General features: G+C 48.2%; 1 protein-coding gene across 9 annotated transcripts in view; it reads right to left on the reverse strand.

Moving 5' to 3' along the window:
- The window catches only part of GRIK4 (glutamate ionotropic receptor kainate type subunit 4), a 354683-nt gene that overhangs the window by 36896 nt on the left and 302966 nt on the right, over window positions 1-14821 (reverse strand). For all 9 annotated transcript variants that reach the window (XR_012333292.1, XR_004527810.2, XR_012333293.1 and 6 more), the window contains one exon: window positions 7051-7164. Coding sequence is in view for 6 of the 9 variants with exons in the window: in XM_073808072.1 (XP_073664173.1) it covers window positions 7051-7164 (114 nt within the window). In the remaining 3 variants the exon portion in view is untranslated. The remainder of the gene's footprint in view (window positions 1-7050; window positions 7165-14821) is intronic.

A 14821-nucleotide genomic window follows, 5' to 3' on the forward strand; every position in this document is an offset into this window, starting at 1 on the left:
CACCACTAGCCACGACTGGCCTCAGAATCCTTCTGTGCAAAATGGGAATCCTACTGCCTGCCTCGGGGGATGGCTGTACTAAACCAGAGACTGTATGTGAAAGTGCTTCATGAATAAAGAGGTGTTAGTCAACATACAAATATACTGGACATACACCCAACCTCCTTGAATATACTGACACTGAATTGTTTAAACTTGATTATCCATTTGGGGCTATATGCGCCAATGTCAAATCCCAGGTTGGTTTCTGGCACGCTCTGATGAGGCTTTGCTTCAGCAGTCAGTGTGTGCTTGAGGCATACAAACTTACTTTAATATTAATCTGAGCAAAACATCATTAGGGAAATCGCTGCTGCAGAAAAAAGACAGAGAGAAAACTACATGATACACTCTAACATCAAATGTGAATGGTTTTGTTTTTCTATGATCTTTCCTCTTCCATTCACAGATATTTGGGAGCTTACAGTATGCATCAATTCTATAGAACTCTGGACTGCAAAATGCATCAATTCGATAAAACCCTGAACTGCAAAATGCCCTTGGGGTTACACTGCTATGCTAAATACTGAACTTCTCAATAAGAAGAAATGAGCTAATATGCCAAGGAAATCAAGAGAGTCTTGAACTTCCAATGTCCAGTCGTTTGACTCCTATCTTTGCAGTACCAGGGGACACCCCAGATTCTAAAGGCTGAATCCTCCATGTATGGCCTGGAAGCTCATCTGGCCCCAGCCAGGGGTTCCCATGCCTTCTCAGGTCGGTGCTATGCTGTCTGTGGTATGTGGAGGCATCAGGGAGGGAGGGAGCAATGGGTTCAGGTGGCCGCCACGACCAGGCCTGAGCACAGGATGGGTCTGAGCTGCCCCAACATCTGCCTCCCCTCACTTTTTGTTCTCAAGGCCAATAGGGTAAAGGCCAGAAAGTAAAAAGAAATCTATTTGGGTCACTCATCCTACTGCCTGGAATACTGGGCCTCCTGGCAGAAGCCAGGCTCCTGGGGGTCAGTGCTGCTCGACAGTGAGCCACCATGGGAAGTGGTGGTCACTGCCTGCAGAATCACAGGTCCCTCCCTCCCTCCCCCTTCCTTTCTTCCCTCTGTACTTATGAAGTAAATATCACATGTTTAGCATGAGATATTTTCCATACCAAAAATCATATCATAAACATTTATGGTCTAATACCATACAATATCACTTATATGTGGAATCTAAAATGTGACACAAATGGACTTATGGACAAAACAGAAACAGACTCACAGACATAGAGAACAGACTTCTGGTTGCCAAGGGGAGGGGGGGCGGGGGGGGCGGGGGAGGGTTGGATTGGGAGTTTGGGATTAGCAGATGCAAACTATTATATATAGAATCGATCAACAACAAAGTCCTATTGTATAGCACAGGGAACTATATTCAGTATCCTGTAATAAACCATAATGGAAAAGAATATGAAAAAGAATATATAGGTACATATGCATAACGGAATCACTTTGCTGTATACCAGAAACTAACACAACATTGTAAATCAACTATACTTCAATTTTAAAAAATGTATGGTCTGGCAAAAGGGTACTTTCTCCCCAGTGTATCTCCCACTAGGATCTACTCAGGGAGAGAGAGATAAACAAAGAGTAACAAAACGCAGCATATAAATGTTGTTATAGAGGTCCAGGCAGAGGGCAGCAGCTCAGAGAAAGAAGCAATCAGCCCCATCTAGGGGAGTCACATTTGACAAGTGCCATTTGAGCTGGGTATTAAAGGCTAGGGAAGACCTTGTTAGACAGTTGAGGGACAAGAAGATGAGTATGAATCTAGATAAGAAGACAGGAAGAGGTTGACATGGTGGGAAAAGGAGTAAGCAGTACAGGATGAAGGTGCCTGCAGCAAAGAGATGGAAGTGGAACAGGAGAGATCGGCTTTTATTCTCCACGCTAAGAAGGCTGGACTTTTTCTCGTAAGTGATGTGCAGCCGGTGAATGATTTTAAGTCGGAAGCTGATATGATGACATTTGTGAAAAAAATATAAATAAATAAATAAAATAAAACAACTCTCAGGCTGCAGGATGGATTGAGGATAGATGGTAGTGGGGAGAAGTTCACATACATTTATGAAATGTAATAGCTGGGGGAAGGGATACATTGGGAATTTGGGATTAATAGATACACACTACTATATAAAAATAGATAAATAACAAGGACCTACTGTAGAGCACAAGGAACTATATTCAACATCTCAACTATATTCAATTACATATATAATTGAATCACTTCGCTGTACACCTGAAACATTATGAACCGACTATACTTCAATAAAAAGTGTAATAACTAACACTTTATTGTGCACATGTCAGGCGCTGTTATAAGTGCATTACATATCTATCCTCATTAAATGTGCATGGCAACCCATTTTTACAGATGAATAAGCTGAGACACAGGTGCCCTGCAGCCAGTGAGTGTCAGATCTGGGAATAAACCAGGCAGTCTGGCTCCAGAGTCCATGATTTTCACTCTACTGCTTCCTGGTGAATGCTTACAATAACAGTGGCCCTTTGATGGGGATACAGTAATGGATAAGAAACACCTGCCTTCAAGGAGGATACAGGCCACTGGGATGGCAGCAGTTGAGGTTAGAGATGAGGAGAGCCTGAACCAAGGCAGATTAAGCGGAGACAGAGAGTATATCTGAGGACTATTTAGGACGTGAGCGGACCAACTGACCATGTGAGGAAAGAGAAGCGATGGACAGCTCAGGTGGCTGGATAGAGATGGTGTTACCTGAGATGGGGCAGAGGAGGGGAGGGAGGAATATACCGAATGAAGTTCGTGTCACTGTTTTTGAGGTGCCTCTGAGATATCCAGGTGGGGATGCCTTAGTAATGTGTTTAAAATATGCTTCTGGAATTTAGGGGAGCAGTCAGGGTTAGATTTATAGATTTGGGAAAGGGTGAGATTATCTAGGCAGAGAATTGGGAGAGTGAGAATAGAAAAGGGCCACGGACATTTAAGAGGCAAACAGAGACAGAGAGAGAGAGAGAGAGAGAGAGAGAGAGAGAGGAAGCAACAGAAATGGTGGAAGAGGCAATAATCAGAGAGGCAGGACGAACAGTGGGAGAAAATGGTGACTTGGATGCTAGGAACAGAGAGAGTTTTAATAAGCGAGAGGGATCTACAGTAACAAATGCCAAAGCCAGGATCCTTAGTCAGCCTCTGAGTGGCAGGGAGTAGAGGTCAAAAGAGCAAAACATTCTTCTGATTTTGGCCCTGGAGATGCCTGGGCAAAAACAGATTATGCCCCGAGGTTGGGAGGGAAATATCCCATAATCAACTTATGACGATCCACATTCATGAAAGAACCTAGGTAATCTGAGATTGCTGGAAATTCACAAATTATTTCTGGTTATCTTCAGGCTTCAGAGACATACCTGCCACCACTTGTTATCTTGGAAGGTTTTGAAGGATTTCTAACTCGTCATTTATACTTTGTGTTAATTATTTTTACTTTTGCACACAGGTTTGATTATCACCAGACGCTCACTTTTCAGTAACAATCACTCCTACTCAGGTGACCTCAGACATAGAGCTAAGAGATTCTAGGTCATTATAGATTATAAATGAAATTAAATGAACCATATTTTTGCTCACAGAGAACTATCAATCGGAAAAAAAATCACAAAATAATAAACACCCAGCATTCAATTTCATCAACTTAACGCTATTGTATCAGAGAGAGCTTCTCTGTGCAGTTTTAGATTTTGGCGCTCATGGTGAACTCTGCCGGGCTACCCTTTGGTATTAGCTGTTCCTGCTGATGCCTCTTTTCTTTCAGATTCTGTGAAGTTCATCTCAGACTTGTTCTCATTGGAGCTCCCCTGATTTAATCGAATCAGGATCGTTCTCTCCCCAGCTCACTCTTTGGTACTTTCTAAGCATTCTGCCTCATACACAGAATGCACTCAATAAATATTTGTTGAATAAACGCATAAACTGTCAGTTCTGCTTAGTGTGAGCTGTTGACGCCAGCACTCAATTTTTACTCAGCTTGGCCCCCTGTTAGAAATCAGATCTGAGCAGCTGTGTGGCACACTAGTGTGTCAGTAAGGAGGTGGGGAGAGGGGAGGAATGCTGACCAGAGAGGGGAGCTGTGTGGGTTAGGTTCTCCAGAGAGACAGAGAGAACCAGGAGGGGGTCTGTGTGCGTGCATGCGTGTGTGTGTGTGTGTGTGTGTGTGTGTGTGAAAGAGAGTTATTTCAAGGAATTGGCTCATGTGATTGTAGGAGCTGGTAGGTCCCAAATCTGTAGGGCAGGAAACTCAGACAAGATTTCTATGTGATAGTCTTGATACAGAATCCCTTTTGTTTTGGGAAACCCATTTTCGTTCTCAAGGTCTTTTAACTGATTGGATGAGGACCACCCATATTATCAAGGGTCATCTCCTTTCCTTAACATCAGCTGATTGTAGATGCTAATTGCATCTGCAAAATACCCTCACAGTATCATCTAGACTAGGGGTTGACCAAACATCTGGGCATTAGAGCCTCGCTGAGCTGGCACATAAAACTTCACATCCCAGAACTAATGCAGGGGAGCTCATACAGTTATAGGTTTGCACGTGGTAGGAAACATCTGGCCAATGATCCAATTAAGATTGTCCAGAGGATCGGAGAACTGGAGTTTGGTTCTGGCCAGAGTTGATATTCAGGACAATCGTGTCCTGGGTGGTGACGGTAACCTAGCAATAGATGTTCCCAGGCTGTGGAAACACTTGGGATGACACGTCTTCACCCATGTGGTTCCTCTTTGCCCATCGGGTCACGAGTGGAGCTCTAGTGCCCTTGGCCTTAATCAAGAAATCAAGGCCAGAGCCTTGTCATGTGGTCTGGCCACAGCAGAAAGGCTGTGTGTCTCCATTTCTTTTGGATCCTCTTCAAGGCTCAGTTGGGTGGGGGGGGCACAGTGGGGCAGGCTCAAGAAACAGCACTGGCTGGAAAGCTGCCTCGGGGGTACCAATAGATGTAATGATGACAAGAACGTTGTCCCAAGAGTCAGGAGACCTGGATTCCAGGCCCAGCTCCAGAGGTGACCTTGGTCTCCGCATGTGTAAGATGGGAATTATAACATCTTCCTTCTTTCCTCAAAGAACGGCCCTGAGGACCAACTGAGAACAGGGGCACAGAGAGCCTCACTTACAAGTTATGCACAGGTCACACAAGGCAGGTGGCAGCCTGGTGTCACAGAGAGAGCACAGGCTCTCACCACACCATCCTGGGTTTGAGCTCTGCTCTTACATTAAGTGGTGCATGGGCTTGGCCACGTTTTTAGAACTGATTGCCACTGTTTTCTCATTTCTAAAATAAGAACAAGTCGACGGTATTCATTCACTAGGACTGCCATAACAAGGTACCACCGACTGGGGGGCCTAACACAACGGAAATGTATTGTCTCACAGCTCCAGAGCCTAGAAGTTCCAAATCAAGGTGTCAAGGACCATGCTGTCTCTGAAGGCTTTACAGGAGGGTCTCCTTCGTCTTCTTCGAGCTTCTGGTGGCAGCTGGCAATCCGTGGCGTCTCTTGGCTTGTAGATGCATGACTCCAGTCTGCCTCCAAATTCACAAGGTCTTCTCCCCTGTAGGCCTATGGCCAAATTTCCCATTTTTTATAACGACATCAGTCACTGGATCAGCCCTGCCCCATTCCAGTATGACCTCATCTTAACTTGATTCTATCTGCAAGGACGCTGTTTCCAAGTAAGGTCACATTCACAGGGCTGGGGGGGTTAACGCTTCAACACAGCTTTGGAGGGGACACAATTCAATCCATAACAACAGCCCACATCACAGGGGCCTGAAGAGCATCTGGCACATAAGAGGCACTCAGTGAATGGGAGTTATCCTCGTGGAAAGGAGAGGAGGAGGGATCAAAATCCCCCTTCACTCACAAGACAGACACGCCCGTCACAGCATTGACTGTGACCAAAACCTCCCATTTCTTTCTGTCTTAGCCTGGAGAGCTTGGGATTTTGAGGCTGTCTCTTCTTCCAGATGATTTGGCCTCTTTTTCCAAGTTGGGCAGGGGTCATGATGGACGCTGAGGTCCAGCCCAGAACCGGGCTCTTCGGAGCTGCCTGAGTGGGCTCTACAAGAAGACCTTCCTCCTGCAGAAACGGGCCACAGCTCCTGATGCCGTGGCAGCTGGCAGACTGAGGCTGCAGACACGGATAATCCCCTTTCTCCAAGGCTGAGATCAGAAGCTGGAGGGTCACTTCCTCAGCAGGCATGTGGGGTGAGCTCTTGGGTCCCTCCCTGCTGGGCAGCCTTGTGGTGCCAGGTGCTGGAATACACCATGTTGGCATGACCTTGGACGCCTAAAGTGACTGGACCATTGGGGAAATCCATATAGTAGCTGTGCACTTAGAGCCAGTTTGGATGAGGGTATACTCTCCCCCCACCAGCCAGTAACTTTGACGTCACGTCCATCCTCTGGTGCCCATGGGGGAGCTTTCTCAAACTCATTTTTATACTGACTCTAGCCACCTAACCAGAGAAGTCTTTTTTTGTAAGGAATGTAGAAGAGGGGACAGGCCAGGTATAAGTGACATCACATTATCCGCTCTTTATTCCCCAGTGCAGATAATCAAGAGAGGGAGTCTGCATTGCCTCACCAGATGCAATGCGCAAAGTGAACAGAGGTGGGCCTGAAAGTTGCTGAAGGCCTTGGGAAGTCCGGGGTGACTTATCTGGGCTGGGGACCCACCCACTAGGAGGAAGCAGAGTGACTCATGGGGCCGACCAACACACTACGAACCAAGGGTTGAATGATCATTCTTGGCCTTCCCTATTCAGTGCGGCGGAAGCAGTTTTTACTGGAAAGCCCTCAAGTGTGACTCTTCCATTCCTGCAAGTCCTTGCAGCTGATGGGGGAAAACATAGCCCAGCACATGTGCATTTAAGTCTTGAAATCTAAATATTTCTGTGAGTCATTCATTATTATCATATAACTCAGTGTTTGCATGCAAATAACTTTAATGCCATAAATGCTTATAAAATAAATCTCTTACCATATGAACTCGGTAAAGAATGCTAATTCCCAGAGTCATGAATGGCTTTGAGAAATCAATCACCTTCTCCCGTTCAGCCGTAATGGTGAGGCCCGCCACGGCCAGATCTGCTTTCTGAAAGGAACAGACAGAGATCATCAGAGGGGTGGCCACAGGAGATGGGGGCACAGGGACTTGTGATCAGAGGTCGTCACTAATGGGGAGATGTTTCTCTGGTCTGGCTTCTCTGCTTGGGGACTGACCCTAAGTAGCCAGAGGTCTGAACGATCACTCATGAAAAGACACGGATATTGAAGCTGTAACTCATGTTCATTTGAGGTTAGACTCCTTTAAATATATAAATTAGTATTAAAAGGGGGGATCACTACTGACGGTTCAGACAGACTCAAAATGCCCTAGGCGAGGGAGAACTGGCAGATACAACTTCTGGATACTCAATATTGAGTCGTTTTTTATTCAGCTGATTAACTTGTTGAACAACGAAACTTCACTGAGTCCCTCTGCTGTGTGCACTTTGATGAGGGAGTTACAATGAAAGATAAAAATGATGGCCCCCTGGAAATTAGAGGCAATCTAATGCAACCCCAGGAAATAAAGGCCAAGAAATTGAGCAAGGGGCCCAACATCACAAACCTTGTCCTTGTCAGCGGTAGGACCTCACCTCAGGCTTCCTGGACCACTGGCCTTATGTTTCAGTCAAGGTTAAAATCCAGGTGCCACAGGGCTTCCCTGGTGGCGCAGTCCGCCTGCCGATGCAGGCTACACGGGTTCGTGCCCCTGTCTGGGAAGATCCCACATGCCGCGGAGCGGCTGGGCCCATGAGCCATGGCCGCTGAGCCTGCGCGTCCGGAGCCTGTGCTCCGCAACGGGAGAGGCCACAACAGCGAGAGGCCCGCGTACCACAAAAAAATAAAAAATAAAAAAATAAAAGAACACATTGAGGTCAGGGGCTTCCCTGGTGGCGCAGCAGTTAGGAGTCCACCTGCCGATGCAGGGGACATGGGTTTGTGCCCCGATCCGGGAAGATCCCACGTGCACTGAGCGGCTGGGCCCGTGAGCCATGGCCACTGAGCCTGCGCGCCCGGAGCCTGTGCTCCACAACGGGAGAGGCCACAGCAGTGAGAGGCCCGCGTACGCAAAAAAAAAAAAAAAAAAAAAAATCCAGGTGCCACAGCAGAACTCAACGAAGGGTCTCTGGTCCCTTTCATGCAAAATCACCAGGTGTTTCCTTCTTTTCTCTTTGCCCCTGCCGTGTACCTCAAGTGCCCACACCTGATGGAAGTCTGGCCTGAATTAAGGTCTCCTGGGAAAGGAGAGGCTGTCAGCTTCCTCAGTACACCTCTCTGTCAGGAAGTTCTTCCTTGTGTTTAATTTCAATCCACCCTGTTGCAAAGCAAGCTTACTACCTATTGGCCTGCTCCCCTATACATGGAGCGGCGGGAAAGGCCCAGAGCTGGCGTTCAGTTCTGGCCATACTCTGCAGTAACTAGCTAACTAGCGTAGGCTAGTCATTTCACTTCTCTTGGCTTCCTTAATCTCATCTGTAAACCAAGGATGTGGGGTTGAGACAGTGCCAGAATCCTTCCCAGCAATTCTCTGCAAGTGATTCTCAGAATGTGGTCTAGGACCACCAGCATCAGAATCACCTTATTCTGATTAAAGAATAAGAATATTAAAGAATAAAGGGCTTATTAAAATGTGAATTCCTGAGTCTCATCCCAGACCCCATGGATCAGACTCTGGTCGTGGGGCCAGGGAATCTGCATTTGTGACCAGTTGCCCAGGTGATTCTGACTTATACTGATATTTAAGAATGATGTTTTATAACCTAGACATGTATCCCAGACTGGTCTCCATTGAGGTTTACATTTCAGCTTCCTTAACTCCTAATTCTGGTGGATCAGTTGATATAAAAGACGGAGAAAGATATGAGGGAAAGTGAGGTATCCAACAACCTACAAACAGGCCAATCAGTTCCGAATAAGTACACACACACACACACACACACACACACACACACACAGGCACATACACACACGTGCACGATTCTTCCTAAATCATTGCAAAGGAAGTAAGGAGAGAGACATGCCACCCTCATTTTATGCACAGGGGATTTATAAGTTGTGAACAAGACGAATACAACCATTGGCAAAGATCAGTTTCTTCTCATCTCAGCCCCCATCCTCCACCCCAATTCATGCTAAAGGAGTCACACGATCCGGCATCGGTTAACAACTTCGGGCCTTATAAAGTGAGGCCAGGCTTAAAAGAGACTAGAGTGCAGATGTAAGAGATTTTTAATAAAAAATGAAAAATGTGAATGACTCATTGGGTTCATTCTGTATTTCTCTGAGAGAGTGTTGATGACTGCTGTCAAGTGAATCAACCCTGGAGGAGAGAGTGAAGTTTGATTAGAAGATTGTTAGTGCCTTCATTTGGGGGACCCTTCAGAGAGTTGTTTGGGCCTTTCAGAACCTCAGCCCCTCCCTCAACGATGGTGGCCCCGACCTGAGGTCCTCTCGCGAGCACACGTGTAAAGCAACAGAAATCAACCACAAAGGCGCAGCAGGTGCAGTGCTGGTCCCCTGTGTGCAGCCAAGCCCCGCAAGGACCTCGGGAGGAGGAGACAAGAGTTAAATGGGCTGGAGTGAATGAACTGAAGAAAAGGGTAGAAAAATGCAAACTGATAAGACGGGCAAGAGGTAACCACAGCATCCCGTCCTTTCTCTGGTTATTAAAAAAAAAAATAGATCTATCCAAACCAAGTAACCCAAATCAACAACTCTATCCTCAAATTTCTTCCCCCGAAACCCCCCGCCACAGGCTTCTTCCCAAAAGGGCAAACTTTGGATCGCCATTTGGAAATCATTTCACAAGTTTATAAAAGTTGGCCAGCGATGACATTATGGTGAAACAATTCCATATGGAGAGAAAGATGGAAATGGACAGCGTCCCAGGAGGGCGCTTTCCTGGATAGGAGCAGGACCACACACCCCGGGAGACAGTCTGCCCCAGGCTCAGACAGGGTGCTTCTGTCAGGTCACAAACGGACAGCTCCCCAGACTGGGCCAAACAGGAAAACTGTCTCCTGTGGAAACTGCTGCCTCCTTGCCCCGCAGCCCATCTCTCTCTCCTTTGTCCGCCCGCTCAGGAGTAAGCTGGGGGCGGGGGAGGCAGGGAAGGAGGGATGAGAAGCTAGGAGAAACCGCGGAGGTTAGGTACTGGTTGTTTTTTATTTTCATCGACTCAGTAGAGAACAGTAATCAGGTACCTTGGCTTCAACGCACCCTGGGGTACCAGCAACAACCTGGCGGGAGCAGGTTATTCCAAAAGGCGTGCACGCCTTTTCTTTCTCCTTAGTTAAAAAGACGTTGTGCTATAAAGCAGACTTAGATGCGGAGATCATGTGCCACAGAAACAAACTAATGACCAAAGCGGCGTGGCTGCAAAAAAATGCTAGCAATTGTGGGCGTGACAGGCCAAGGGAAGAGCGGGCACCATGACAGTTCACCCCAGCCCTTCTGCATCTCTGGTCACTCGTTGGGGAGGGCTGCGCTCTCCAGTTGAAAGAGCCACAGACAGGGCGTCAGAAGACCTGGCTCTCGTCACAGCTGGGCCACAAACTCACCGTGACCTTGGGCAAGTTATTCCGCTCTCCAGGCCTTAGTTTCCTCCACTCTGAAATGAGAGTTCAGTCAGATGCTCTCCAAGCTCTTTTCCGGCCCTAAAGTCCCAGGCTTTCATTTTGCAGGGCTCGGAGGGAAGGAGCTTCGTTTAACTGGCCCCTATTTGCTCAAGAAGATGATAGCGGTCTCCAGAATTGAATGCCTCAGAGAGGTGGAGGAGGAAACTGTTTATCAGACTAGTCGGCAAAGAGTAGCACCCAAGGCAGGGGAGGCCAGAAAGGTCCGGAAGATACAACACCATCTGGAGAGAGCAGATCCGGAAGTGTAACCCCGGGGGCTGGGAATGCAGAAGAGGGTAGGACCCCCGGAGCCAGAGAAGGAAGACTGGGAAAAGGGAACATGCAAAGAGTTCTGTTAGCATCATGATGCTCCTGGTTGCTGGTGTGCGTGTGTATGTGTGTGTGCGTGCACGCGCACACACACAGGTTTATAAATACATTCTCTCTGAGAGAAAGACCTCTCTCCTCTTCCCATTTTTGATCGAAAGTGTTCTTTGAAGAGCTTTGTGTTCTGCCTCTGAGAGATCCCCTCTTTTATCTCCTGGATGTTAGTGGCATTTCCGAGGGGAGGGCAGGCTGCAGGCAGCCTGGAGGTGACTTCCAAAACATACTACTCTTCGCCTCCTGGGTTTAAATAGGGGTCATGCGACTGCTACGCTCGCCATCAGAACCCGAAGGCTTGGGGTGGCCGCTGCTCTTCTCCTGCATGTGGGGCCTGGTTGGGAGGAAGACAGTGAATTCACAGCAGGGCTCAGGTCTGCGCCTGTCTCAGCCTGCTGCTCCCACCCTGTGCTTCCCCGAGATGCCACCAGGAAGGCCTCTGCCCGCAGTGCCAGATGCTGAAAGACCTGAAGGAACAAAGCTTTCCTCTGTCTCCCTCTCCTCCTCTTTTAGACACCTGCTGCCCCCTGTTGGGCCCAATTCTCTCCCTTCCCCTCAGCAGTGCTCCAGCACCCTGGGCAGACTTCCATAGCTTCAGCCCTGCCCCATCCTCCCAGAGCCCCTCCCTTACATGGGGCCCAGTGAATGAGAGGATGGGGCGGGTCAGAAGACCTGGCTCTGCCTTTTGCTGACCAAATGCCCATAGCAACTCACTTACCCTCTCTGGGACTCAGTTTACCAGGCTATCCAATGGGGCAATGCCTGCCTATCAGTATTATGTGAGAGTCAGGAAGAGATGATGGGTATGGAAGAGCCCTATAATCTCTGCACACTGTAGAGTCCGGCCACACCCATCTGGGGCTATGAAGGCAGTGGAGAGGGTGGCTGAGACTTGGACTTCAGCATGGGACAGACCTGTCTGGACTCTGTTACTTACTTACTTGCTGTGTGACCTTGGGCAAACGTCATGTAACCTCTCTGAGCCTCAGTTTGCTCATCTGTAAAGTGGGGATAATAATAGTACCCATTTCCCAGAATTACTAAGAAAGTGAATGAGATGATGCTTGTCAATGCTGAGCATGGGGCCTGGTTCAACGTAAGTACCTGATAAAGGTTTGCTGTTAAGATGATAATGATAGTGATGATGATGATGAACTTGACGATGCTGAGAATCTCCACAGGGACCTCTGGAGACGGTATCTTTTTAAAAAAAATATTTATTTGGCTGCGCCGGGTCTGAGTTGCGGCATGCGTACAGGACCTAGTTCCCCGACCAGGGCTCGATCCCGGTCCCCCTGCACTGGGAGCGCAGAGTAGTACCCACTGGACCACCAGGGAAGTCCCTGGAGACGATATTTTAATGCATGATGAGTTGTAGGCATAGCTGGGGAGCAGTCAGGCCTGTTCTACCTCCATGTAGGCAGAGGCCTCTGGACATTTGGCCCCTGGTAGCCTTTCCTAGGTGACCTGAGACAACCACACAGCTGTACTGACGCACTGTGCTTCCCTGGTGTGACTGCCCATCTCTGAAGACCCACGTGAGGACCCTCTTAGGGCCGGTACGGTCCCATCGCTTAGAAAACTCAAGGAAAAACTGCCATGCAGCTTGGAAACCAAATCGGGTCATTCTCCAGCCTCTTCCCCGTTATATGATTCTCCTCTGCGGACGGCAGATTAAATGACGTCCCCAGCTCCCTTTGAATTCTTGGATCCACCATGCTATCTCTGATCAGCTTCCAGATCTTTTTTCTCTGGCTTTTTTACACGGCCCTCCTGCCTCCCAGTCGCCCAGGGTCCTGCCCCCGGGGAGGCAGCCGTCCTCTACACCAACAGCTTTTCTACTCTTTTGCCAGTCACATCTGCACAGATCTTGTTTCACCTGCTGCTCAGGCCCCATAGTGCCTCACATTCTTTGCTGGTATTTATTTAACTCTGCAATTGTGTTACTTAATGCTGGAAAGCTTTGGGAGGCTACAGTTGGAATGAGAAAACGCTACACAGAGTAAGGCTGTACTGAGCATTGCTGGAAGCCTTCATTCCAAGGTAATTGTCTCTGGAGATCCCCTGTACATTGAAAAGGCTTACAGAATTCCAAGCAAGGCCAGGCCTGAGGCAGTGAGAGCGGCGAGGACATTATCCATAAATACCCAGAAAGGAAAGACCCCCAAGTCCACCAAACCTGGCTTCCCGGGGAGGGACAACTCACATCAGGCTCTGGCGGAGGATCTGCGGGCTGAGGGTGACACGGGGCCACGGAGCTCATCCGGCCCACAGTAAACGCTGTGTCCTGGGCTCTGCCCTTGAGTGTGGAGTCTCAGGGTAGGCAGAAGCCACTGCCCCCTCCCCAGCAATCCCTTCCTCTTTAACACTCAGCATCCCCTCAACACTCTTTATTGACCACCTGCCCTGCTCCCGGCAGTGTGCAAGGTTCTGGGATACACGGGGTGGGCAAACACAGGCATGGTCCCTGATGGCCAAGAGCTTGCAGCCCGGTGCGAGAGGAAGTTGTCAGATTGTTGAAGAAAAGATCTGTAAAACTACAGCTGTAATAAATGTTATAAAGGAGTCATTTGTGGCACCATGAGCAGGTAGAACAGGCAGGGGTTGGCAGAGTCTTCATGGGAGCTTTCTCAAGATGAGACTCAGTTACCTGAACAGGAATTACCAGTGAGAAGGCCTGGGGTGAGCACTCCCAGTGGTGGTGGTTGGGGGGGGTCAGCACGTGCAAAGGCCCTGAGGCAGGAGGGAGCTTGGTGCATTCCAGGGGCTAGAAGAAGGCCAGAGTGTCTGGAGTACACAGGGCTGGGGAGTGTGCTGTATGATGAGGCTGGAGAGGCAGGCAGAAGATGCAATGCTTTGAAGAGGAATTGAAAGGTCCTGAAGTATTTTAAGCAGGATGAGACTTGTAATCTTAACACGTCTAACGCCAATAGCCCTGCCTGTGTGTCAATTTACCAACTAAACAATTTACATGTGTTACTTCACTCAGTGCTCACAATACCCTTATGAGGTAGGTTACTATTATTACTCTCATTTTACAGATCAGAAAACAGAGGCACAGAGAGGTTAAGGAACTTGCCCAAGCTTGCACAGCAAGTAAGTGGCAGAGCCAGGATTCAAACCTGGGCTGTTTGGCTTCAGAGGCTGAATCCTGAACCTGCAACAGATACAATTGGCTCTAGTGAATTCAAAAGATGGAAGAGAGACAAGAAAGGACCATCCTCCTTTTTATCCTCACTTCCTTGCCATTTATACCACTGCACTAAGGGCAATCTGGTGTCTATGGCATCCCTTCACCAATGTCACTCCAGCCGGTCAGCAGTGACCTCCATGCTACAATGCCTATGGGGTGCTATCCAGCTCTTATCTTGCTGAATCTCCTAGGTGGTCACTCTCTCCAGCCCCTGCCTGACCCTCCTGAATAAGGCCAACATCAAGGACATAGCTCTCCCTCCCTCCACCTGCTCTGTCTTGTGACTACATTGCCCTGCTTCTCTGCCACCAGACCAACCTGGGCTCAAATCCCAGCCCTCCAGGTACTGTGTGACCATGAGTAGGTTTCACATCCTCTCCAAGCTCACTTTTCTCATCTGTAAAATGGGGATTATAATTACCAACTGAGGGTTGTTATGAGGATAAATGAGATAATACATAGAATGTACAAAGCACAGTGCCTGGCATGTTGTAGGTGCACAATAAATGGGG

This window comes from Tursiops truncatus, chromosome 8 (assembly GCF_011762595.2).
Source record: "Tursiops truncatus isolate mTurTru1 chromosome 8, mTurTru1.mat.Y, whole genome shotgun sequence".
NCBI classification, from domain to species: Eukaryota; Metazoa; Chordata; class Mammalia; order Artiodactyla; family Delphinidae; genus Tursiops; species Tursiops truncatus.